General features: G+C 46.5%; 3 protein-coding genes across 3 annotated transcripts; 2 read left to right on the top strand and 1 right to left on the bottom strand.

Moving 5' to 3' along the window:
• Positions 1–635: 635 nt before the first annotated feature.
• Positions 636–4,633, top strand: LOC146219567 (betaine--homocysteine S-methyltransferase 1-like). Its single transcript, XM_084694461.1, has 8 exons — positions 636–790; positions 1,549–1,681; positions 1,830–1,942; positions 2,175–2,366; positions 2,529–2,676; positions 3,093–3,275; positions 3,421–3,652; positions 3,732–4,633. Exons 1-8 carry the CDS (start codon positions 770–772, stop codon positions 3,907–3,909), a joined length of 1,200 nt encoding a protein of 399 aa, XP_084550587.1. The 5' UTR covers positions 636–769; the 3' UTR covers positions 3,910–4,633.
• A 9,812-nt stretch (positions 4,634–14,445) lies between these two features.
• On the top strand, positions 14,446–18,415 carry LOC146219566 (pancreatic secretory granule membrane major glycoprotein GP2-like). The gene is made up of 9 exons (XM_084695302.1): positions 14,446–14,509; positions 14,990–15,640; positions 15,905–16,267; positions 16,365–16,552; positions 16,817–16,965; positions 17,179–17,424; positions 17,494–17,653; positions 17,802–17,877; positions 17,972–18,415. The coding sequence occupies exons 1-9, from the start codon at positions 14,446–14,448 to the stop codon at positions 17,989–17,991; spliced, it is 1,917 nt and encodes a 638-aa protein (XP_084551428.1). The 3' UTR covers positions 17,992–18,415.
• Positions 18,416–18,457: 42 nt separating this feature from the next.
• LOC146219565 (secretory carrier-associated membrane protein 1-like) lies at positions 18,458–26,514 on the bottom strand. Its single transcript, XM_084694850.1, has 9 exons — positions 26,291–26,514; positions 24,550–24,630; positions 24,019–24,129; positions 23,321–23,432; positions 23,031–23,159; positions 22,410–22,569; positions 22,205–22,306; positions 20,592–20,709; positions 18,458–20,396 (listed from the first exon to the last, which is right to left on the bottom strand). The coding sequence occupies exons 1-9, from the start codon at positions 26,345–26,347 to the stop codon at positions 20,235–20,237; spliced, it is 1,032 nt and encodes a 343-aa protein (XP_084550976.1). The 5' UTR covers positions 26,348–26,514; the 3' UTR covers positions 18,458–20,234.
• Positions 26,515–27,314: the final 800 nt, after the last annotated feature.

Here is a 27,314-nt window from a genome sequence, read left to right as displayed (position 1 = left end):
GGATTAGAGAGAAATGCATGGAATCATCTCAGGGTATTGTGCTGTCAGACTGGTGAAGGCTGGTGAGAACCATCTCAGATTAAAAACATCTCTCTCATTGCCATTGCTGTCTCTCATTCCTACCGTTTATAGTACTTGTCTGTTGCCCGAAACAAACCCTGACTCCCAATTGTTTTGCTCAACCCTCTTTTTCTGCCCAGATTATCGGGGTCAGCTGCCATTTTGACCCCCTGCCCTGTGTGGAGGCTGTGAAAAAGGTGGAGGGTGTGGACAAGGCTGGGCTCTCGGCCGACTACTTTGTGCAGCCTCTGGTGTGGCACAACCTCGACAACATGCAGGTGCACACACTCAATCTCTCTCACACGGACGATTGATAGTGTTATTACTAAATACAGTAACTACTTTATTGAAAGGGAGGCTGCTCAAGTCATGAACAGCATTCCGTTATCCGTGATCATCTACTTATGATTAGTAAAGTTCAGGTCCTACACTATGAGGAGAACTCTCCCACAGCAGTAAACTCCTGTGGGTTAAACTAGTAACACCTACAGTAGCCCCATTCACAACCTGGAGGGCAGGAACAGAAGTAAACACAGGCCTTTTGTAACTGGGTCTGCCAATCAGAGCCTGGCATGGGCTGACCCCTCCCCTGCTGTGGACAGTTATATAGCGTCTCTCCACAACATCTGCTACCTCTCACACACCCAGGAGTCAGCGAGGTTCCCCTTCAAGTTAACTGACCAATAGCTGAGGAGCAAGCTCTGAAGACATGGCACCATCAGGAACCAGGGTAAGTGCAGCAGCTGCTCCTGTACTGCTGTTGGTGCTGTGCAGAAGGCTGCATTTTTGTACATTAGTACTTCATTTAGTAGATGCTTTTTCCAATGCAAAATAGTGAATATAGAATGTACAGTATTTTGAATAAATGACAGGTCAGGATTTAACATCAACAGTGCAAAGCAATCCCATCTCAGCCACAGAGATATAAAAAGATCTCAACTACATTATTGCATGGTACAGTGCCGTAAAAAGATGACATCAAAGTGCAACATCAAATCATTTGGTGGGCACAGGCTGCGAGACAGAGGTAGCAGCTGAACGCAGCTCACCCTGCAATGTGTATTTCATCTGTGTGAATTTCATTTCTGCCTCATTGTACCACTTTTGCATATTTGCGTACATTTACATTTATCATTTGTTATTCATGCATGCAGATTACTTTAACGATATGTTTAAGTAGATCTATATGAACAGTGAGAAAACTTGGGTACACCTTGCATTAAACCATTAACATGAGAATGTAAAATGTAACTAAATTCTAAGTATGCCAAAACCAAGCTTGACAGGAGCCACGTGCTTGCGCTGACTTGTTTGTAGTTCAAAACAGAAGCTTACGGCTGAGGGAAATTATTTTAGCATCAGGCTGGAAATTGAGGCCTAACAAATGTTGTATTTGTTGCAAAAGGCGTTTGCTGGTTATGGCGCGTCAATTATTTTATTCATCAGGTGTACTAACAATTAGATTGATCGTCATGATCATTTACGTAGGGCGTACTGGAACGTCTTAACGCCGGTGAGGTGGTAATCGGAGATGGGGGTTTCGTGTTCGCCCTGGAGAAGAGAGGGTATGTGAAGGCTGGACCATGGACACCAGAGGCCGCCGCGGAGCACCCTGAAGCTGGTAAACCTCCAATTCTCATCCATTTTCAATCAACGTACAAGATGTGAACTGGAACTTTCGTGGCCCTCCCTCAGTCTATTTCCTTTCATAAGAGGCAGAAATGGAGAGATCCCACTTACGAATTCCATGTCCTTCTTGTGATTTTCAGTGCGACAGCTGCACAGGGAGTTCCTCAGAGCGGGAGCAAATGTCATGCAGACGTTCACATTCTACGCCAGCGATGACAAGCTTGAGAACAGGGGCAACAGCCTTAGCTTCACAGTAAGTAATACAACATGCGTAACACTTTTATTAGGGGTGACGCATACCTAGATGTTTAAATATGCTGTTGCACATAATAAATAAATGTATGGATTGTAAGTATTTACGTTAGTAGTAACATGCCAATGTACCCTACCTGTTGTCTCCCACACGGGGCACTGACAGACTACCTTTAACTGTCCCACCTGTTCACCAGCCTACCTTGAACTGTCCCACCTGTTTACCTATGCAGGGAGCCCAGATCAACGAAGCAGCCTGTAACCTCGCCAGGGAAGTAGCCAATGAGGGGGATGCCCTGGTTGCAGGGGGCGTGTCCCAGACACCCTCCTACCTGAGCTGTAAGAGCGAGACGGAGGTCAAGGCCATCTTCCAGAAGCAGCTGGATGTCTTCATCAAGAATAATGTGGACTTCCTGATTGCTGAGGTACAGAGTGGAATGTATTCCAACTGTATTTTGAGTACAAAATGCAATGGGCTGCACAGGGAAAAGGGCATAGTTTCGCTGCAAGGCCTTGAGAACACTGAGAAACAGGTTGTCTATGCTGAACACACATAGACATACTGAATCTTCCTGTCTGTGCTGCAGTACTTTGAGCACGTGGAGGAGGCAGAGTGGGCTGTGCAGGTTCTGAAGAGCACAGGAAAGCCTGTGGCGGCTAACCTTTGTATCGGACCAGACGGAGACATGCATGGAGTTAGCCCAGGGGACTGTGCTGTCAGACTGGTGAAAGCTGGTATGTATTCAAGCCCACAGTTAACGGCTTCACTGATACCCGTCATCATCACAATAAATAAAATACAATTAATTATAGGACACTAAATGGTTAATTATCCTTACTTTTAGTTTCATAGGTTTGTTTACCTGACACTAATTATAGCCCATATGAGTAGTGACAGTGTGCATCTGATGACTGTTTCCACACATCAAGAGAACATCTAAAAAGACTTCCCTTGGCTCCAGTAAAACTCCCATCTCCAGGCCTCCCTTAGCCTCAGAAAACCTCCCATTTCCAGACCTCCCTTAGCCTCAGTTAACCTCCCATCTTCAAACTTCCGTGTGTAGTTCTGGTCCCCAGTTATAGGCTTCTCTGAAGCCAGACCAGCAGCTTACTGGATCCCTGACGGTGGTATGTGTTCCAACCCTACCCAGGTGCCGACATTGTGGGGGTCAACTGCCACTTTGACCCCATGACTTGTGTTGAAGCTGTGAAGAAGATGAAGGAGGGAGTGGAGAAGGCAGGTCTCAGAGCCCACTACATGGTGCAGCCTCTGGCCTTTCACACTCCCGACTGCAACTGCCAGGGTTTCATTGACCTGCCAGAGTTCCCCTTCGGTAGTGCACACATACCCACACACACACTTGTGCACAAATATACACACAAACACTCATACATACATGCACACAAACACACTCATAATCCAAAGAGACAGTACCACCTGCTGTCTAATACTAGTATTATGGACCATCTATGTCTCAGGCCTGGAGCCTAGGATCCTGACTCGCTGGGACATGCAAAAGTACGCCAGGGAGGCCTACAATGCTGGGATCCGCTACATTGGTGGCTGCTGTGGGTTTGAGCCCTACCACATCAGGGCCGTGGCTGAGGAGTTGGCCCCGGAGAGGGGGGGCCTCCTCCCTGCAGCCTCAGAGAAGCACGGACCCTGGGGGGCCGGTCTGGAGATGCACACCAAGCCCTGGGTCAGAGCCAGGTAAGACTCACCAGAAGAAATCTTTTCTCTTATTATCTTTTTCCAATCTCTATTTCATTACTTCTGTCTCTCTCTCCAGAGCACGTAAGGACTACTGGGCGTCCCTGAAGCCAGCGTCAGGACGACCCCTGTGCCCTTCCTTGTCCTCCCCAGACAGCTGGGGCGTCACCAAGGGTCATGTCGAGCTCATGCAGCAGAAAGAGGCCACCACCAAGGACCAGCTCAAGCCACTTTTTGAGAAGGCCAAGACCCACTAAACCGCTCCACCCTGCCTACTGGTGTGAGCACTGAGTTAAGCCTCACTGCCCTGGGATTCTCCTGGAGCTCATCAACTAGAGAAGTATATCTGATGGTCTTCTTTAACATCTGCACAATGCTTGTGTCTAAGTCGGAGTGTTTAAAATAGCTAAACTGTGCTACGGCTAACTTTGATACAGAAAACTGTTCTGTAGCTAACATCGCTTTGGAAAATTGTGCTATAGCTAACTGGTGAATGGCAAACTGTTATGACATACTTGCCTTGTTGTTCAGCAATCACTTCACACAGTCTTAAATGTCAAAGTCCCTCACTAGAGACAGAAGAGTATTTATGTACTCTTTCTTAGTAGATAGTAAATGTTGCTTGTGATAAGGGCTCTCAAGTTTTATCAAAAGTTTGCCGTGAGATTACCATACCTGTCAACTCTGGTGTTTCTGCTTGGAAGACAGCTCTCAACTCGGCAGAAAAACGTACCTCCGTATGCCTGTGCCTCGACCATTATTATACATAGCGGGACAAGTTATCCCTTCTCAGCTTGAGAAATACAAGGTGTTGCGTGAGAAATGGTTGAAATGAGTGAGTCTCACAGCAAATGCATGAGACTTGAGAGCCCTGAGTGAATGTGCCCTGCATGAATAAGTCAAGCTGTGGGGCCTCTTTCACACTTCCAACAAGATTGTGTGGCCATGTATAATAAAATATGACTTTGTAAAACGCTACAACTGCTTTGATTGTTTACTGTCGTGGCATCCTTTTGATTGACACTGGAGGCCTGTTCCATAAAGGCCGCTCAAAAAAGTTGGACCGAAAGTCCCAAACCTGACTTGAATTAGTTTAACAACTCTGTACACGCCTCAGAGCGTGGTGTACTGTGGGAAGGCAAGCGGTGCAGGGCGTTAAAAAACGCTGTAGTGGACACGTAGGCCTACTGTTCCCACCCATCCTTCAGTCTCTTTACTCCGTTGCCTTCTGGCAGGCGTTACCGCAGCATCCGGTCGCGCACACGTAGACTGGACAACAGTTTCTACCCAAGGGCCATCAGGCTTCTGAATAGACACTGATATGGACATTGATTTTACTGCACACTAGTCACTTATATACTTTCACTTTCAGCTACTGGTAGCAATATCAGTAACATTGCACTACTGTACCTCACTGTACCTCGCCACCAGGCTCCTGTATGGTCATTGACATAGTCACTGATCTGCAATTTTGCGCTATTGTACTGTACTCCGCTTAGGTTAGAATAGGTTATAGGGTTGAAATAGGTTTTATGTGCATTTAGGGTTAGTATAGTGTATTATTTATTGTTATCTGTAATTTAGGAAGTTTTAGTATTAGGGTTAGTATAGTCGATTATTTATTGCTATCTGTATATTTAGGAAGTTTCACTTATTTAAGCTTAGCATAGATGTAAATTATGTTCAGTGTACTTATATGTTATGTTATGCCAGGTGCTGGCGTTGTCTTGTCTTAAGAATTTCAGTGCCCAGTCTGACCTTGTGTTGTTCTGTGTACCTGACAAATAAAAGACTTGAACTTGGACTTGAAGTTGAACTACCGTTACTCACAATGGCCGCATTTCCCAGATTCGTTAAGAAGCTCTTAGCGTTAAGATCATTCATTCAATCATTTCTGCTTACACAGTTTTCTGCTTACACTGAACACAGAAATTGCTATATTTGATTGGCTTAGATGGTTTGGGGAGCAGTGTTCCCGCCTCCTTCAGAGACACAAATCTTTTTATTCAGAGACACAAATCTTTTTTGCAAGAACACAAATCTTTTTTGCAAGTACACCAATCATGCTGATGATTTCATTTGCGAGTCATTTGGTAAGTAGTTAAAAATATCCATGGGAATGTATCTTTAATGCAACATTTAAACGTTATTTGGTTAATACACTAATAATATTATAAATTAATGGATACGGATCTTACAATTGAGCACTACATGAACACCACCTTATTCCTATCCATCCATCCATCCATCCATCCATCATCTGCCGCTTGTCCGGGGATCGGGTCGCGGGGGCAGCGACCTAAGCAGGGAGGCCCAGACTTCCCTCTCCCCGGCCACTTCCACCAGCTCTTCCTGGGGGACCCCGAGGCGTTCCCAGGCCAGCCGAGAGACATAGTCCCTCCAGCGTGTCCAGGGTCTTCCCCGGGGCCTCTTCCCTCCTTATTCCTATATCCATGAGAATCAACCAATTCTTCACAATTTAACAACACTCACATTGTCCAGCTAATGCTGGGTTTAATGACTGGTTGTCTAATTAAATATCTGGCATTAGTTTCACGCCATAAATATCCTCCATTGCTCCCTCAGTAATGTGGCACAAATATAACACCGTGGGAGAAGGGTTGGTTGGCACACTTTTCACTGTCTGACATATTTCTCTGCTCATTTCAAGAATCTTAATTATTTGGAAAGGAAAGAAAAAGGTACAATGGGCTCTTACATTTTTTACAAAGCTGTATGTATCTATGATAACTAGGATCTTCTGACAACATTATGACACATGAAAATACAGATGCCAATTAGTAGTTGCTAAAACCTTTTCGTCTAAAGGTAGCAATTGAATAATATTAAATAATAATGATTGGCATTTGGCAAAATTAATTGAAATCTTCTGTTGACCAAAGCTCGATGCAAATGTATCCATGAGATGATGCCACTTGCTGGTTATACGGTTCAACTTGCGGCCTGTTTATTCATTTGCTCGAACCATTTCACCAAAGACAGTTTTGAATGAAAACCTTGGACAATTTAACAGGTGGTGTAGCTACTTCGCAAATGACTCTAGCTAGACTAGCTGTTGTCGGCAGTAGGGGGGAAGCTTCCGAAAAAATAGACAGAGAGCGAATAGCAGTCTAGTATATTGCTAACGCCTGTCTAGATCTATTTGAAAGAACTGGAGAAAGGATGGTGCTAGATACAGGATACGTTAGCATTGCTAATAACTGTTACCAACAAAATCATACTACAGCTTGCGGTTGTGATGAACATAAGGTCGGAACACAACTCTGTTCAGCAACAGCTTCATAGCAAATCCTGCTTTACATTGTTTTCAAAACCGTCCTTGGTGAAATGGTTTAAGCAAATGTGTAATTGAGGTTTAAACTGCACAGGGATCTTCTACGCTATGGCATAGACAATAGGTGCGTTCGACATGGACTGTGGCGGCATGAAACGACCGGTGAGAGTAGCCGCTTGCAGTCGGGGAGAAGTTAAGAACGGCTCTGTGAAGTCGGACATTCCAGCTTCTCATGGTTTGCGTCAAAGTTGTCGTGTGTGAGCCTGACCAATCATGAAATAGCTGTGTCGTCATTAGAACCCGTTCAGTTGCGCTTGAGAAAATGCGCTCGGTACACAGCTGGCAGTTCTCAAATCGATCTCACGGTACTTTGATGGCTACGTTACAGTGACCTAGCCTCGGTGCCGTCTCAAGTCGGACAAAAAGTCTAACCAGAATTCTCTGTTTCACGTAAGCTGCCTCCAGCCGGCTGCGGCGCTGCATGAAGTCAGTCCATGTCGAACGCACCTAATGGGAGCACGCAGAGACGCCGGGGCAAACTGTGTTCCATCCCACCCTCTCCATGACAACAGCATTCCGCAGTGGAGCTACAGATTTTTGCATGAAGTCACAACTGTGTAATCAACGTCTATCCCGCGTGAGCGTTGGCTGGGCATTAGCCAACAAACAGCCGCGTCCAGTAAGAAGACACAGGTGCATTTTTAGCTAACGACTTAATGGACATGTTACTAATCCGCAGACGAAACTTCTGGCCGTTTTCCTGATAGGAAGATGGGGACACCTTGACTAAACACCCTAATAATAGACTTGTCAAAGTGAACTAGATAGGAATAGTTCCTTAACTCGTCTACTTGTGATACTGCAGCTTGATAATGGACTGGACCATCTAGGGGAGAAGAAAAGTTGGACGGATGCTTCTCTCCTCCTGGAAGACGTCACCCATGGCATTAGAGAAGGAAACTATTGAAGAAGAAAGCTCAGAAGTTCTTTAGGTAGGAGTGGATCAAAAATAGAGTCAAGTCTCAGAGTCAAGAGAAGTGGCTTGATGGTCTTTTATTCAGGCAGATAGTTGAATACAAACATACCCTGGTACAGAACAAAAAGCACCCAACTCTTTCCAACACTGGGTAATATAGGCAGAATATTTAGCTCACACCCCTTGTCCCAAGAGATAAGATTGTGCAATATGGAACCTTCTAGCTTCTGGAAGATAAAGTCATCCATCCATTTCCTGCGCACGCAGCCTCAACCTTGGCTAATTTCACCTCTGACACAGAGTCCTGAAGTAGCATGTTCCCCAAAATCTCCACTCTCCTCGGACCTCAACCATGTTGTTCTCGCTCAGACCTTCCTTTCCTTACTCAGCCCCCTCCTCACTTGAAGTCACTCTGACATGCTTGCGTCCCACCCTTGGAAGCTAGTACCTTCCCAAGTTTCTACTGAGACCAGCTGGAACCACTCAGCAACCATAGCAAACATTACTCCCTTGCCTCTTCCTGGTCCAACCTAAACCGTTAGCTGAGTGTTCCCTAAACAAGATAAGTACACACACTGAAGAGATCCTTCTGTATGAGACAGCCTAGCCACACACTCTCGGCCCCCCTCCTGCTTTCCATGGCAGACATAATGTCTGTAGTTACATTGCTTCCTGCTCTAACAGGCCTTCTCCTAACATGGTTAAAGGTGACTCCATCGATCCTTAATACTCTGCGACACAATAATCAGCTCTCCACAACACTATAAACTCATGATAACACTCACAAACACCACTCACTCTTACACACTCTGAATATCAAACTTGACATCAAGGTTTCTAAAAAGCATTCCCAGACAAGTGTTTCTATAGTTTATTTTTTATTCTTGAAGACCTTGAATTACCTGACCCAATAAAACTTTTATTGTTTTGAATTTCTAGATGGGAGGCTCTTGGATGCCTCTAGCGCCTAGAGACATGCCAACATCGAGGCATGTGATTGGTAGGGAGCCATGATGTCATTTCAGGAAAAGGATTTCTAGTAAAGTGTATTTCATTGGTTATTGATGGTTTCTTTTCGTCCAATGAAAATATGAATGCAGCTTGCCTTACACAATGACCCTGATGATGGCATTGGAAGACACTTTTATCCAAAGCAACGTACAAACAGTGCATGTAGTTGGTGCAGCAGGTAAGCTAAGAGTACAGACCCCATGCTGGGCCTGGCAGGACTACAACTACCACAGAGCCCGTCCTTGACAAGGACTACAACTACCAGGGAGCCAGTCCTTAACAAGGACTACAACTACCACAGAGCCAGTCCTTAACAAGGACTACAACTACCAGGGAGCCAGTCCTTAACAAGGACTACAACTACCACAGAGGCCGTCCTTAACAACGACTACAACTACGACAAAGCCAGTCCTTAACAAGGACTACAACTACCACAGAGCCCTTCCTTAACAAGGACTACAATTACCACAGAGCCTGTACTAACCCTGCTGTCCTCCAGAACTACAGACCGGTATCACTGCTACCCTTGTTTTCTAAAACAATTGAACGTGCTGTATCTAACCAACTGTCTAACTTTCTCTCTCAGAACAACCTGCTTGACCCCAACCAATCGGGCTTTAAGACCGGTCACTCCACAGAGACTGCCCTGCCTTTCAGTCACCACTGCCCTCCAGTCTGCCAGAGCGGCTTCGAGGTCATCCGTCATCATTCTGCTGGACCTTTCTGCAGCGTTTGACACGGTTAACCACCAGATCCTGCTCTACAGACTTTCTGAGATGGGCATCACTGGCACTGCACTCCAGTGGATCTCATCCTACCTCTCGGGAAGATCCTACCAGGTCTCCTGGGGAGGCAAACTGTCTGACCCTCACCAGCTCTCCACCGGTGTCCCACAGGGCTCCGTCCTTGGACCCCTCCTCTTCTCTCTGTACACCACCTCACTTGGACCAATCATCACCTCCCATGGCTTCTCCTATCACTGCTACGCCGACGACACCCAGCTGTACCTGTCGTTCCCCCCGACCGATCCGGGGATCTCAGCTAGGATTGAAGCCTGCCTCGCAGACATCTCCGCCTGGATGACTGAGCACCACCTCCAACTGAACCTCGCCAAAACTGAACTTCTCATCATCCCGGCTAAACCCTCCATCTCCCACGATCTGTCAATCACCCTGGGATCTGCGACGGTGACCCCCTCATCCTCTGCCAGGAACCTTGGGGTTACCATGGATGACGAGCTCTCCCTCACGGCCCACATCGCCGCAGTCTCCCGGTCGTGTAGATTCACCCTCTACAACATCCGGAAGATCAGGAGATACCTGTCTGAGCACTCCACCCAGCTGCTAGTCCAAGCACTGGTCCTCTTCAAGTTGGACTACTGCAACTCGCTGCTCGCTGGTCTCCCAGCATGTGCGGCCCGCCTGGTCTACAATCTACCCAGACTCTCCCATGATACCCCGCTCCTCATCTCTCTCCACTGGCTACCCATCAACGCCCGTATCAGATTCAAGACCCTGGTACTGACCTTCCGAGCAGTGAACGGGACTGCACCCGTCTACATCAAGTCTCTCCTGCAACCTTACACCCCCACCCGTCACCTACGGTCTTCTTCAGACAACCGCCTGGTGGTTCCACCGCTCAAGACTGCTCGGTCCCAACACAAGCTCTTCTCCTGCCTGGCCCCCCAATGGTGGAACCAGCTCCCCACCTCCATCAGGGACACTGACTGTCTCCCCACCTTCAAGAAAAGGCTCAAGACGCACTTGTTCCGGGAGTACAACGGCACTTAAGAATGCTTGGCTGGACTAGTTAGTTTCCTCCAGGATCACAATGACTCTTATTAAGTGACTTGTTGCTCTTTTAGGTTAGATATAACGAAGCTAAGTCTTGTACTCGCTGTGAAATATTTTACTGTTGATTGTTCTTCTACAGGTACAGTCCTGCACTTTTGTGGTTCATGTTGTTTTAATTTGTAACTTGTATAACTGCATGCTCTTATGGGTCTTCCCTTTTGGCACTTGTTTAGCTTTTTCACAATGTATACTTCATGTTTTGGCTACTTGCAATGTTTGGGACAATCTCGTTGTTATGATCAGTGACCTATGCTCTTTTGTAAAGCTCTCTCTTGGAAGTCGCTTTGGATAAAAGCGTCTGCTAAATTAATAAATGTAAATGTAAATGTACTTAACAAGGACTACACCTACCACAGAGCCCATCCTTAACAAGGACTACAACTACCAGCGAGCCAGTCCTTAACAAGGACTACATCTATCAGGGAGCCAGTCCTTAACAAGGACTATATCTACCACAGAGCCAGTCCTGAACAAGGACTGCAACTACCACAGAGCCAGTCCTTTACAAAGACTACAACTACCAGGGAGCCAGTCCTTTACAAGGACTACAACTACCAGATCTGCAAGGTGGAAACCCTCTACCTCAGCTTCAACCGCCTTGGAACCGAAGACGTGAACGAGATCTGTGAACTGCTGACAACCCTAACTTCAAGACTTATGACCTTGGACCTGAGTAACAATGACCTTGGACCTGAGTAACAATGACCTTGGACCTCAGTAACAATGACCTTGGAACTAAGTAACAATGACCTTGAACCTGAGTAACAATGACCTTGGACCTGAGTAACAATGACCTTGTCAGACTAGGTTGCAATGCCGATTCTTGGATTCTCTACATTTATAAAGATTAATGCTACGCGCAGCACAATAACCACATTTGCCCGCATTTGAGGGGAACTGCTCGTACCGGATCGGTGTGTACCTTGACTGGCCTGCCGGGGTCCTGTGTTCCTTCCTAAATTACAGATAACAATAAATAATACACTATACTAACCCTAAAGGCACATAACACGTATTTCAACCCTATACCTTATTCTAACCTAAGTGGAGTACAGTATAATAGTGCAAAATTGCAGATCAGTGACTATGTCAATGACCATACAGGAGCCTGGTGGCGAGGTACAGTGAGGTACAGTAGTGCAGTGTTACTGATAATGCAACCAGTAGCTGAAAGTGACAGTGTATAAGTGACTAGTGGGCAGTAAATCAATGTCCATATCAGTGTCCAGGCGTGTAGTACAGTACAGCAAACAGTTGTGACTTACTGTCTACTTACGGTGGTTAGAGACAGGAAATTTTATTTTACAAGACAGTACAACCAGGGGCGGTTCTACACGGGGGCTTACAGGGGCTAGTGCCCCCTGTGGCTGCCCTGAGCTGACAAAATACAAAGTTTTTCTTCTTCTAGTAGTCATTATGAACCGAGGAAGGGACATTGCAGCCTTTTTTGCCCCAGTAAATAAAACCATTGGAGAAACATATCGAGGTTTTGAGAGAGCTGAGGAGCTGGAAGAGGAAGAGCCAGAGCCATTCGTATGATTTTAATGTAAAGCAAAATTAAAGTAATGTTTAAATATAATTTGTTTCCGTTTTTTATGTGCCCCTCTGATTAAACACTGCCCCCCCCCCCCTTGCCCCCCCAGTAAAATGTGTATAGAGCCGCCACTGAGTACAAAAATATAATCTCAAACCCAGTCAGATCATAAAGCTCCTGAAATGACTTAAGTACAAATTAAATGTTCTGCTTTTTAAACAGTGCAGTGATTTCAGCTAGTGGTGAGTTTGGGTACTACATTATTGAAACAGATGACCTGTCACGGCCCCACCCCCCTGACCTTGTTTCCCTTACACACCTGCTCCTGATCATCGTTATCACTCTACTTCACCTGTAGCCTGACATCCAGTCCCTGCCGGATCGTTAGACGTACCAGTATGTTGCGCTTTAGTATCTGGATTTGAAGTATATCTCTAGTCATCCTGTTCGCTTTGCAAATTGTTTCTATATTTTTTTGACCGGACTCCTGCTCCTCTGTTTCAGCCTCTGCACCTGGAACCCGTTCACTCCCGCCTAACCACCCTCACCACCGACCTGCACGTTTGTTACCACCATCACCTGTACCCACCTGTCACCAATAAATACCTTTTCTTTCACCACCTACCAGTCCCGGTCTGCATTTGGGTCCCATCACTAGGAATTGTGACATTAACTGTTAAAATGCTAGAAAAAAATACAATGGTTATTAACATTCCGAATGTTTGTAAAGAATAAGCCTGTTAATTTGGATTACATTTTATAATTGTCACATTTCTGTGTCTGTCACCATTTCTAAAACTTAGGTGTTATTATATATACGTCTTGTGTGAGAATGTTGAAATCACAAATCAATACCTTTGAGGACCTTGACCCATTTACCCTGTGAGACTGTGGATGTGTAAGAGAGAGAGAGAGAGAGAGAGAGAGAGAGAGAGAGAGAGAGAGAGAGAGAGAGAGAGAGAGAGAGTCTTGTGTGTGTGGAGAGGTGATGGCTGTACAGGCACTTGAAGAATCAATACCAAAACGAGAAATTTCACTAAATGACATTTACTGGAACGCGCCCAGTCAATAAACTTTGCCCTAATCCTGGATGTCAAGATACTGTAACAATACATGTCACATTAACTGTTGGAAAAGTTCACTCTGGTACTCATGGTACCAGTGCAACAAAAGATATAAAAGTCATATCGTATAATTTGCTATCAGAATGTTGATTCTATGCAGGAGTGGGGTGTGGCCAGTGACCATGGTGATGGAGGGATCAAAAGAGGGATTTAAAGTGATAGATTCTGTTTGAAATGTGTAAACATACAATATTTCTTAATAGTTATGGCTATTGTTCTGCAATGGGACAACCCCATCACCTCCACCTCTTCACTCACACAAAACATCCCTGTTTTCCCTGAATTGTTTAATCACACGTCAAACGCTCTCCATGGAGACAGATGCATAAAAAGGTGTTTGAGAACTCAGGTGTGTTCCAGAACACTGGGAAGACTCCGACAGGTGAGACCAATCCACTCAGACACCAGAACACTGGGAAGACTCTGACAGGTGAGACCAATCCACTCAGACCCTCACTGCTGCTCTGTCGCTTCTTGTCATGTATTATGAACATCTTCAAGTTGACATGACTTCAGTCAGTCTGGGATGTGTGTAATTGATTGTAATTCACAGCGCTGCTACAAGGTAGGTTTGTGCAACTGACTGATGTTTCTTACAAACAATCGTATTATGCCTCTCTTGATGGTTGAAGTTTGGGTTATAGAACCTGACGTTAGGGTTATAGAACCACCATCTGGCCTTATATCTGATCTGTAAAACTGTAAGCTACTGAACAAATTGAACTAGCTTAAAAAGGCAGTCTTGACCCAGATCAGTGTCCTGTCGGCTATAGGACACAATATGCGGGCATTTGTTTTGATCTCAATTTGCAAGTGGGGTGCTGATTAACTGTAGCTGAGCAGGATGAATCAATGAGACCTCAAGCTTCCTGTTTCACCCTGTAGGTTTAATTGACCATTTAATTTTAAAACCTTTAACAGGAGTAAAGGGTTTTTTAAATTTTCTTCTCCCTTTGCTTCCTGTCAGATTTTCTGTGTGATTTGAAAGATGATGCGCACAATGATGATGTCAGAGTGTCTGCTGTTTCTGCTGTCCATGCAGGCTGCTGCTGGGGTTGCGTCAGGTAAGATGTGCAGTCAGTTACGTCATTGTTGTCTCATTGGTTGTCATATTACATCCACATGGACATAGCAGTCTTACAGAAAAAGGCCTACAAACATTGTTTTCACCAAGACCGTAATCATAATACCTACTGGGGGGGACACATCCCCCCAATATTCAAATCTGGTCAAAAAGTCCCCCCAAATATATTAATATAAAAATATAAATGCGCTACGTTACGACAGGCAACCACGCACGCAGTCTGAAATTATAGGCTAATTAAAAAAAAATATTCGTCCCCCCCAATGTTGACTCCATGGCTACGGCCTTGGTTTTCAGTATAGGGGAAACCTAACAAAATCACTTTTTAAAAAGAAAATACATGTTTACGGCTCATCCTCAGTTATTAAAGAACCCCCGCCCACTCAGATGTGTAAACAAACCTAGGCCTACGCTCCTGATTTAACCCCACTCTTAACGATGTCCACGGTCTGTTCTGCAGGTGCAGTGGTCGGCAGCTGCTCAGCGTGTCACACCCAGGCGATCTGTCTGGAGTCCGACACCGACCAGAGGGGCGACTCTCTCTCCGTCCGGTCGCTCACATGCGCCTGTAAAGAAGGATTCGTGGGCGACGGCCTTGCCTGCCAACCGCACCTCCGCTCGCCCCCGTACCGCGAGGATAGCAGTGGTATGGACCTTCGCTCTGTGACTTTCAGCTGTGGAAGCACGCAGTGTCCCGTTGGCCAAGACTGCCTCAACGTAAATGGCCAACGCTGCTTGGACCCCTGCCAGCACTACACCAACATGACTGACGACAGGAGGTCTGTCCACAACCCATACAACTCTTCTGATGTCCTGAACGACGGTGGCGTACTCTGGGAAGGGAAATGGTATCGGCTGTTTCTTGAGGGGCGTGACGCACAGATGCCGACAAGCTGCGTTCCGACGAATCACTGCGGAACATATGTACCGTGGTGGATCAACGGCTCTAATCCACGTCTTTCCGACGGAGTGGTTGAGCGAAGCATTTGTGGGACTCTAGACACCTGCTGTACATTTGACGCAAGTCCCCTATATGTCAAAGCATGCCCCGGAGGTTTCTATGTCTACAAGTTTTTTGTTACCGGGGTGGGAGAGACCGCATTTTGTGCAAGTAAGAAAAGTCTCAAGAGAGAACACATTCCTAAATAAAGGAAAATGTATGTTTCTGTCTCTGTCTACTTGCCTCTTTCTACTTGTCTCTCTCTACCTGTCTTTCTCACTGTCTCTCTCTGCCTGTTTCTCACCATTTCCATCGACCTGTCTCTCACCATATCTATCTGCCTTTCTTTCTCTCTACATGTCTCTATCTACCTGTCTCTCTCTCACTATCTCTACAAGTCTCTCTCAGTGAGTAATATTTCCTCTTGGTCCTCAGCTCTCTCAGACCAGAACACCACAGTGGTCCCTCCAACACCCCCCCCTAGGAGCAGAGAGCTGCGTCTGGCTGGGGGGAACACTATCTGCTCTGGCAGAGTGGAGATCTACCACCAGGACCAGTGGGGGACGGTGTGTGATGACATGTGGGACCTGCAGGATGCCCAGGTGGTGTGCAGACAGCTGGGCTGTGGCCGGGCCCTGTTTGCTACATCATCTGCTAGTTTCGGCCAGGGCAGCGGGCCCATATGGCTGGATGATGTCAGGTGTACAGGGTCAGAGTCCTCCCTGACAGAGTGCATACATCTGGGCTTCGGATCACACAACTGTAACCATGGTGAAGATGCCGGGGTCGTCTGTGAGGGTGAGTTTCTGAAGCTTGAATTTGAACCGGGTGATTCTGAAGCAAATTAATTTGATCTGTATTAAAATTGTACCTCGTGACACACCCTCTCCCTCAGCCCCAGAGCTGGTGTGTGGGAGGAGCTTCCTGGAGGTGGGTCTCCTCAAGTCTCAGCTGTTATCCCAAGGTCTGGACCCCTCTTCTGGTCACCTGGCCGACCCCCGCTGCTCCGCCCACCAGGAGCGTGACGGGACGGTGTGGTACCAGGTGGAGCGCAGGGAGGGCAGCTGTGGAAACACTCTGAGGGTGAGAGGAGATTTGCTTGTCTGTCTGCCTGCCAACCTGTGAACCTGCCTGCCTGCCTGCCTGCCTGCCTGCCTGCCTGCCTGCCTGCCTGCCTGCCTGCCTGCCTGCCTGCCTGCCTGCCTGCCTGCCTGCCTGCCTGCCTGCCTGCCTGCCTGCCTGCCTGTCCTCCACCTCCCTTTCCGCTCCCTAATCTTTATTTTTTGCTTATGCTTCCACCCAACCCTGACCACCATCCTCCTCCCTCTTCTCCCCTTCTCTCTCCAGACCAACGGCAGCCACGCCATCTACTCCAACAGTCTGTTTGTCTACCAGTTCAATGGGACCATGGTTCAACCCCTGATGATCCCTTTTTCCTGCTCCTATCCTCTGGAGACAGAGGCCAGCCTGGATGTGGCCATCAAACCATACCAGAAGTAGGTGGATACACTTACATACACAACACAACCTCTCTTACACAAAACAAACATTCTCTCTCTCTCTCTCTCTCTCTCTCTCTCTCTCTCTCTCTCTCTCTCTCTCTCTCTCTCTCTCTCTCTCTCTCTCTCTCTCTTACTCTCACTCTCACTCTCATTCTCTCACTCACACTACTCTGACTGCTGTTTCCTGTTTCCATCATATCTTGTCAGGCTTGGAGTTGAGCTGTCAGGCAGGGGTTCCGAGGCCAGGGCCTCCATGTCTCTATTCAGTGATGCCAACTACACAGCTCCTTACTCTGCAGGCCCGGTCACTCTGCCCCTGGGCTCCATCCTGCATGTGGGCGTGTCTGTTGAAGAGACGGACGCTGAGGCCTTTGTGGTCGTTCTGGAGGACTGCTACGCCACCCACTCCCCTGATCCTGATGACCTCCTGAAATACTTCCTCATCCAGCACAAGTATGTGAGCCTGTAGAGGGGCAGAGAAGTATGTGTGTGTGTGTTTGTCTAACCCCCCTGTTCCTCCAGGTGTCCTACCAACCGTCGCCAGGTGACTGTGGAGGAGAGTGGCTTTTCCCTCCAGGCTCGCTTCTCTGCGCTGCTGTTCCTGTTCCAGGGAGACTACAGGGACATCTACCTGCACTGCAGCCTCAACCTGTGTGACCAGAGGACCTCCTCCTGCTCTCCTGTGAGTCCTCCCACCCTCCTTCCTGGTCTCTCTGACTCCCTGGTCTCTCTGACTCCCTGGTCTCTTTGACTCTCTGGTCTCTCTCACTCTCTAGTCTCTCTGACTCTCTAGTCTCTCTGACTCTCTGGTCTCTGGTGTCTCTCCACAGATGTGTTCAGGAAGGTCTGTCCGCTCTGTCGACGAACTCATACCCCTCAAGCCTGTCACCATCGGACCAATTACCTGTGAGTATACACCACAGCCATGACGACTCATGATGTTGTCATAGTAATGGTCTCCCTGGTGACACTGTGTTTGTCCCTGACCTCTGACCTCCAGGGTCCCAGAGTGTGGAGTGAGCTGATGAAGTCACACTTCCCTCAGAACGGCTTCATGACCATCCCTATGGCAACCAGCTCAGGCTCTCTCCTGTCTTTTTAAATGTTTTAACCCTGGAAATGATGACAGAACACCCTGCAAATGATTAACTTTAAGCATTAAATTGTGGGTTACGGTTTATAAAGGTTTGCATTCTATAATTAGTCATTTTTACTATAGGGAATAGTGGGAACACTGGGTAATAAGTCAACGTACTACTTTTCCTTTAACTTAATTATGTATATGGAACCAAAGCAGGGATTGTTTGTGTAATTATCAAGGCTTGCTGAAATCTAACAAAGAAATTAAGATTATAATCAGATTTTTACCGTCATCCATTCATCATCATCAGATTCATTCTTTGGATAAAAGCGCCTGCTAAATGCATAAATGTAAATGTAATGTACATAACTGCATAATTTTATGAAGGAGAGAGAGAGGCAAGAGTGGAGGTATTCTTTCAAATTTATTTTCATGTTAATACCATAAATATACAAAACTCAAACTATTTCACATGCGACAAAGGCCAGACAAGAGTGCATCTGCTCTTTAGATTTTTTTTTCCCTTCTTTTCAGATGATTGAGATTCAAGGATTATGGGAAAAAAAACACGTTAATTTCAATTTTACAAAATATACAGGTGTCCCTTTTCGTATGGTTATCAGAAGCAGTACCAGGTCACAGAGGAACATACACAGAGTAGTCTAACCTAGCTGGCCTGACCATCCTTTAACAGAGATGAACACTTGACCTCAACACACTACGCTGCCATCACGGCTGAATACTCTTGCTGTGTCTGCTTACATCTTCTATCAGGGTGCTGAATCCAATGTTGCTAAAAGAGCTTGGACACAGACAATTGACAGACTCTCGTTACACAGCTTACAAACACACAGGAGTGTTTAAGTAAAACATTTAAAAGCGAACCTGTGGGAGTTTAACAGCTGTGGAGAATAGGTGGTTACGTGGGCTCTGGGGGCAGAAATGGGGGTATTTACACACAGGCACGCGAACACACGCACGTACACAGGCAGGCATGCACGCATAACACGCACGCCAAGGGAGGGAATATCATGTAGCTCTGGCTGGATAGCACGATGGGTGTGCTCAGCACGTTTAGTTATTCCTCTATCCTGCCTGCTTTAACATGCCCGTGCCGAGTCACTACTTCAAAATGTCACTGCTGAGTCAATATAACAGGCCCAAGGTGAGCCTATGTTGAGTCACTACTCTAACAAGCCAGAGTCACCGAACACTTGGTAGATAACTGACTAAAGTTGAAAACTACTCAATGACACATGAATAAACCATAAATAAAAATACATATAGTGTTGCAACATGTACTACACAGAACATTAAATGGGCAATGAGTTAATTAAAAAAAAACTTTCTTCCAGAACACCAAACCAATACTGCTAAAAAAAATAAGAATGTCTTCATACACCGTTGAATGATCTGACTGCCAGGTCTGCCGATAATCTGTCAGTATTCATCTTTGACCAGTAGGTCAGCCAATAATCTGTCACTGTTTATACATGACCTTTCAGTTTGCCAACAAGCTGTCAGTCTTCATTGTCGGAACACACCAGCGTTTAGCTAAAGGTTCTTCACTGTAGTTGTACTGACTGGGGTGAACTAACTAATCGACTGAGCACTGTCACAGACACACACACGTCAGTAGTATCACATTCAGTAGCATTTCTCTCTGGGCAGCAAGCAGCCTCCTGTGTGTGACTAACCTGACTTAGGCTCTCTCACACATGCGCACACACATACACAGAGTAAAGCTGTATGATGAATGGATTTGAGGATCGCTTGTGAGTGTTTTAAGGGGTTTGACTGGGTAGTAGTGTATGTCTGTGGGTAGTAGTGTATGTTTGTGAGTGGGAAGGGGTTGAGTTGGCATATATAAGTGTGTTTGCCAGGTGGATCAAGTATGTGTGTTTGTCTGCTAGAGCATGTCTGCATGCTGGAGCATTTATGCATGTGTCAAAGTGTGTTTCTGTCTCAGTGTACGTGCATGCATGGTATGTATTTTTAGCGTGTGCGTCTGTTAGTCTTAGTGTGTGTTTGTTTCTGAGTGTATTCGTGTTCGTGTGAAAGTGTATGTATGCATCTGAGTGTGTGTGTGTGTGTGTGTCTGAGTGCATGTCTGTGAGCGTGTGTGTGAATTTGTGTGTCTGAGAGGGTGTGTATGTGAGTGTATGTATGTGTGTAAGTGTGTTTATGGCTGGGGTTTGAATGCTCCACGGGCAGCGTTGGTAGCAGCTGAGGCAGCAGCGTTAGCTGCAGCTGTCTGGACGGTCTTGTTAGCCATCACCCCCGTAGCAAACTCTTGCTGGGCCTTCTCAAAGCTGGCGCCAGTGGTCCGGTACAGCCCATGGACCTTAGGGGGGAGATAAGAAGCAAAGTTATGTTACTGTGTGTGTGTGTGTGTGTGAGTGAGAGTTTGTGTCTGTGTGACTGAGAGATATGTGTGTGTTTGTGAGTTATAGTGTGTGTGTATGTGACTATGAGAAAGAGAGTGTAAAAGTGTATGACTGTGAGTGTTTGTGCGTGAGAGCGCGTGTGAACATGTTACCTTTTTGAACATGATGAGAGAGCCTACAGACAGGGCAGTGAACAGAGCAGCGATCAGCAGCATGATGATGCCCACGGGGATGCTGGTGTTGAGCCCTGTCAGAGCTGCTATCCAGCCACTGCAACACAGGAAAACACATGCTAGAACGCAGGAGCATGTCAACACACTGCAAGGCACTGGAATGTGCTGTGACAAAAGTGGCCAACGCTTCAAGACAGTTTGGCCATGACATGCTGCTGCTTGAAAGTGTTAACAAACCTTTTCATCTTCCTATTCACTTTCCCATCCATTACCCAATTTATCCAACTCACTAGCTCTGCTAGTAGCCTATGCATCGCTTCGCTCTTCTCTATGACTCTTTGGCTAGGCACGTTGTCCCCTTTAGAAATAGTCAGATACTCTTCAGATGTTAGTGGAGACTCCACTCCCCATAACTTCTCTGTGAGTCAATGGTGTTGGTGAACTGTTTACCTGGAGCCTGACGCACCGACATAAATGCGAACTTTGGGGTCCTGTCTAACAATTATGCTAGTCTCTGGCCTGTTCACTGTTACGTGAAGCAATGCGATCTATAACACTAGTTGCTCTCAACTTGTCGCTGGCTTGGTCGCAGGATTTGTAGATAACTGGCCTTGTTTTTGTGCCAGACCTGGCCTGTTGAAAAGTGTGCTTTTATTTTGTCAAGGTACATAGAAGCTAGCCTAAATCACTAAACTCACTAAAACAGTGATTCTCAATCCTGGTCCTTGTGCTCCCTGCTCTGCACGTTCTAGATTTTTCCCTGCTCCAATACACCTCACTCAAATGAATGGGTCATTGAGAAGCTCAGCAGAAGTCTGATAACAAGCCCTTCATTTGTATCAGGTGTGTTTAAGTTAAAGACTAGATCCCTGTGAAATATACACATTATTTACAAAGCACCTTAGCCCTCAAGAGAGCTCCCAAGGTCAACACTGAGTAGGGAGGAGGGCTTCAAAGAGGTTCAAGAGTCTTGAGCAGAGAAGAAAATTGATTCAATTGTGCAGGGACAATGTTTGTGGTCAATCTCATTAGAGATGCAGAGACTTCCACCACTCAACGCAGAAACACCAGAAATGAAAGAGACAACAACATTAAGATATCTGGCAACTGGAAAATGCAACAGTGTTGCAGTGATGGCTGGGTCTAAAGCAACCTTCCATCACCAGAGTGCTCACAGAATTACAGCACTTTCAGCCTCACTTTGTGGCACGTTTCATTTCCACTGGATGTCAGCAACTTGCCAGCTAAAACGTTTGTTCAATCAACAATTAACACACCTTTTAAAAGAATGAGGAGCAACAGGGTCAACCACACGTCCTCATTAAGGTCAAACTTTCGGTCCCTTCCTTGCTCAAAGTCGCTCTGAGAACTATCCTAAACCACTCCTAAGTTTTGTTTTAGGAGTGGTTTATCTAAGAATTTTTTGGGTTGAGTCAGGCTCCCAGTTTTCTCAGAATGTTTGTGAATATGACCCCAGGTGTTGCGCTATTCAATATGTAATAAACCTTAATTTAACTTTGTTTTCTTTGAGGGTTTAGGTTGTTGAAAGGGGCATATTGCCGCGCGCACACACACATGCATGCAGGACTCACCAGGTTCCCCAGCCAGTTATGCCTATGGACTGAAGCACGTGCACTCCAAACTGACAGATGTACACGAAGAAGAACACAAAGAACCGGAAAGAACTGTCACTCCTGGAGGAGGGGACAGGGAAGAATAGAGAGAAACTGTTAAAAGTTTTCTGCTTCTGTGACCCCCTCCCTTCTTAGTGTTGGTTTCTCCCATCTCCATGGCTACCTGAAGGCTCCATAGAGAGGTCTGTACCAGCAGACAAAAGAGCAGGGGGTGAAGATCATGAACCACAGCATGGCCAGCCCGAAGTCCACACCACGCGAAGCATCCACACAGAACCAAGCCAGGCAGCCGAACATGTTGATGAAGAGCGTCCCCGTGTGGACTAGAGGGGAAGCACAGGCAAGGGATGTTGACACAACGACACTCACAGCAGCACGCTCCCAAGATGCCGTCCCTCTCTCTCTCTCTCTCTCTCTCTCTCTCTCTCTCTCTCTCTCTCTCTCTCTCTCTCTCTCTCTCTCTCTCTCTCTCTCTCTCTCTCTCTCTCTCTCTCTCTCTCTCTCTCTCTCTCTCTCTCTCTCTCTCTCTCTCTCTCTCTCTCTCTCTCTCTCTCTCTCTCTCTCTCTCTCTCTCTCTCTCTCTCTCTCTCTCTCTCTCTCTCTCTCTCTCTCTCTCTCTCTCTCTTGATCCTTCCAATCTCCATCCTTTTCTCTCGCTCCTGTCTTACGCTCTCTCTCTATGTATGAGTCAAAAGTATTCTTCCATCTGTCTCACTGTATTTATATCCCTCCTTCTAGTTCCTTCTTTCTTCCTTCCTGTGAGTATCTAGCATGCTGCACTCACACATCCAGAGGTTGTACATGATCTTGACTGTTTTCTGGAACTCTACGGGAATGTCCACAGAGATGTCATGGTAGAAGCAAGGCCCCACAGGGAACTTCTCAGGCAGGGGCGGCCAGTTGTTCTGACGACCTGAGGACACAGACGCATGCACACACTCATTACTGACTGGATGAGGTGGACAGAGAGTGTGTGTGTGTGCATGTGTATAAGTGTGGTGAGTGGGCGTGTGTGTGTGTCTGCATGCGTATAAGTGTAGCGAGTGTGTGTGTGTGTGTGCGTAGTCTGTGTACCTCCTGCTGCACCCAGGGACTGGATCTCTCTCTCCCTGCGGTCCAGCTCAGCTGCTTTCTTCTCCAGCTCCTCCTGCCTCCTCATCAACTCTGCCTGAGCCCGGGCCTGGTCCTGGGGCACACACACATGGTTTAAGTCCCTTTCCCGTTGACATGTTGTAGACCTGTGTGTTACATGTCTGATTCAGCCAATCAGGGTCTGGGGGAGGGTTTACTAGGCTGGGAAAGGTGAAAGGTTAACCCACACACAAACCAAATATTCACCACTAACACACTAGTATACTATTAAGATACTTTGGCGCTAAAATGAGTTGTGTTAGTCTAAGGATGTTACCTGGAGTAGAGAGAGAGAATGTGACAATGAGAGGGAGAGCGCAGTACAGAGCGTGAGAGAACGTAAAAAGGGAGAGAGAGAGGGAGACGGTGAGAAGAGGGGAACAGAGGGAGTGGGAGACCAGGAGAGTCAGATAGGGGAAGCAGAGAGGAGACACACAAAGGACTGTTTGGAGAGATGCGACAGTACCTGTGTTCTTCGCTGGTCCCCAACAGACAGAGAGTGGGAAGACAGAGGAAGGTGAGCCAAAAGTAGGTGCGTGAGGAGTGAGTGTGTGTGTCTGTGTGGTCCGGGTGTGTTTGTTCTTGTGGGTGTGTGTGCTCCTGAAATAAAGTATGAGTGTGTGTGTGTGTGTGTGTGGTACCTGGGTCTGAGCAGCTTGCTGGGAGTAGGCTGGAGGTTCTTCAGTGGGGTTCATGATGGCAGGCTGAGTGTTGGGTACAGGGGCTGCTTTGGAGGCATTACCTGGGGGGGCCTGAAGGAACACACACAACATTTGATATGTTGGGTGTCAAATGAGTGTCTCCATTTCTGAGTTATATTGCCTTCCACAGTTAGCCTAGCTGAGAGTGCAGTCTCCCCTCCTACAGTTATCTTAGCCGGGAGTGCCGTTTCTCCTCCTACAGTTAGCCTAGCTGGGAGTGCTGTCTCCCCTCCTACAGTTAGCCTAGCTGGGAGTGCTGTCTCCCCTCCTACAGTTAGCCTAGCTGAGAGTGATGTTTCCCCTCCTACAGTTAGCCTAGCTGAAAGTGCAATCTCCTCTTGTACAGTTAGCCTAGCTGGCAGTGTTATTTTCTCCAACAGTTAATGTAACTGGGAGTGATGTCCTCTGCTATAGTTAGACCAGATGAGAGTTCAGTTTACAGGTAGGCCGGGCAAAGGCAAGAGAGCTCACCGGTCTGCCATCAGTGAAGGGGTTATATTCCTCCAGCCCACCAGGGGGAGCGGTTCGGGTCACCTGGGTCACCGATGGGTCCTGCGAGGGTGAGAGAAGAGGATGAGAGGGAAAGAGCATGAGAGAAAGAGAGCAAAAAAGAGGCACAGAGAAATACGAGTTAGTAAGAGAGAGAGAGAGAAAGGGATGAGGGAGACAGTGAGAGATATAGATAGAGAAACAGACAGAGAAAGAGAGGGCTGGGTCCACAACTAACACTGGGAAAGTCTATCAACAGACCATGTGTCAAATAGTGAGTTCAAAATCAAATTAGAACTAAATTAACCCTTCCCAGTGTATACCCCAAGGGGCACATCATCCTTCCTGCTTCCATTCTCAGCTTCTTTTGGACACTTGCATTGGTTAGATACGTCTTTAACGTTTCATAAACAAGCTATAGCAAGTCTGATTCACGAGTGTCTGATGAAGGAATGAAAGTGAGGAAGGTTGTATACCCAGTATGTTCACACAAATTCTCACGAGACCTGCACAATGAATCGACAGACAGAGCACGCTCACAGATCTAGACCTGCTTCCCCATGTATCAGAGTTAACTGATTAATTCACAAATTGCGTAAGTGAGTCAAGAGGACCCTAGTATGATCCCTGGAGAGTGAGGGAGGAAGCAATACTGACCAGCAACGCAATGACATGTGGGAGACCAGCTACGGGCCTAGAGAGGTCAATCAGGAATCACTCCCTTGGTCTGACAGAGGGAGGGAAGATCCCCTTTATAAGGACAACCTGATTCCATACAGATTATACTGTTTCCACAGTGACAACAGTAGATTGTTTGATACTTTGGGACTGGAGTATGTGATATGCATATATAGACACGAGGGGAGATATGTTTCCATACAGGTACACTGGTTCTGATGAGACCTAATATTCAGGCTGCTGAATGATGAACAGTTAGTCATTGTTATCTTGAAATGATTTGGGGTGTTATCACGCATTCAACGAGGATGCAAAAATTGTAAGTCTGACTTACTGTTCTCTAATATGAGAGCCGACTTCAGACTTCTCTAATGTGAGAGCCATGAACAGTACACAGTGAGAGCCATGAACAGTACACAGTGTTCCTGGCAGATGTAGGGCTACAATATCTGGCCAATAACTGCATATTGAATAGAGCAGGCCAACAATTATCCTGCAAAACAAGCAGCCGCAATATGCAGATGTTATAGCTAGACCAGAGGCACACTGTGGCGTTGTTAGCTGCAGTGATTAACAGGTTGAATAGCCCATCTCTTGCTTTAGGCAACCCTTTGTTTACATTTTCAGTTATTTGGCATCAGAAAGATTGTAGACGTTTTTGTACATTTGACATGTTGTCCGCCTTATCGTCTTATTGTGCCAACATATTAACGTACTTATTAACCTACAGTTAACATTCATAGCCTGTTATCCATCACTTTTCAACAGCTACCTAGTTGTTATCTTAACTACCTATCACTACCCTAACGATGATGTTACAATTAATCCCATCGATTTGTCGTCAGCTAACGTTAGCTAGCTAGCTATTACAATTGAAATAATGTGGTTGTACGTCTCATACAGGAATCTGGTTTTCACTGTCTGCAACCTACAGTACGAGATCATGTAGCTAACGTTAGCTATCTTGCAAGCTCCGTCTAACAACAGTGGTGCAGTGGCTTGCTGGCTAGCTAACGTTAGATAGCTTGCTGTCTAGCCTGGCTACCTGAAAAGGGTTGCTGAAGTCTGGATCTGCGAACGGGTTGCTGTCAAAATCGGACATTGTGGTCAGTCTTCAGATACTTCCGTCTTCAGCGATCTCCTGTGTAGAGTTCCCCAAAGCTCCAGGCAGGGTTTCAACCCGAGATCTGTGTCTCAATCTAGCAGTCTCACCCTCTCCCTGCTTTAGTTCGTTAGCTTACTAGCAGGCTAGCAGCAAAATGGCAGGTCGATCTGTTCTGCAAGAGAGTGACGCGGAGCTACGTCACCTTTCCAGGACCGTGGACAGGGCCAAGAAGCATGACGTGATCGCTTTCTTTGAGCCATGTCTTCAATACTCTAAAGTAGGATGGACAGATAGAAAAAGTAATTTCATATTTGGTCCATTTTTTTTATTTTTTTCAAAAAGTATTGAACAACATGAATCACACCAGTCCATTGTCGTATTTAATGACCTCTAACCGTTCTCACAAAAAGCTTATTTGTGCCTGGTTACGATTTGTACAAACAAATGTCTAGGCCTATTCATAATAGCAATTATGAATACATTCAATAAAGCCTATTGTTTGAAATTCGAACAAAACGATACTCCTTTCACAAGTTCAGTAATCACACCATAAATTGAATAGATAGTTTTTATTGAAGCAGGGTTGATAGCAGAGTCAAGCCTACTGCAGTGTTGTGGAGGCTGGTAGCAGAGCCAAGCCTGGAGCGGTTGGTGGAGGCTGGTAGCAGAGCCAAGCCTGGAGCGGTTGGTGGAGGCTGGTAGCAGAGCAGAGGCTGGTGCTGATGGAGGAGGCCGGTAGCAGAGCCGGGCCTGGGGTCCTGGGAGGGCGAGAGTGTGATTAGGGGATGCACAGAATGGTGATGGAGGTGATGTGAATGGTGCATGCATAGTTACCGGGCATGGACTTGGGGTGTGGCAGAGAGTCCTAATGGGTCACCGCCGAGCAGCAGCTCAAGCAGATCCCCAAAAGGAACAGACTCACCTACAGGCTGCAGCGAGGCTGATGCAAGCCTGACTGTGGTAA

This window comes from Hypomesus nipponensis, chromosome 28 (assembly GCF_054491055.1).
Source record: "Hypomesus nipponensis isolate SF chromosome 28, ASM5449105v1, whole genome shotgun sequence".
Classification (NCBI taxonomy): Eukaryota; Metazoa; Chordata; class Actinopteri; order Osmeriformes; family Osmeridae; genus Hypomesus; species Hypomesus nipponensis.
This window is presented reverse-complemented; position numbering and strand designations above follow the sequence as displayed.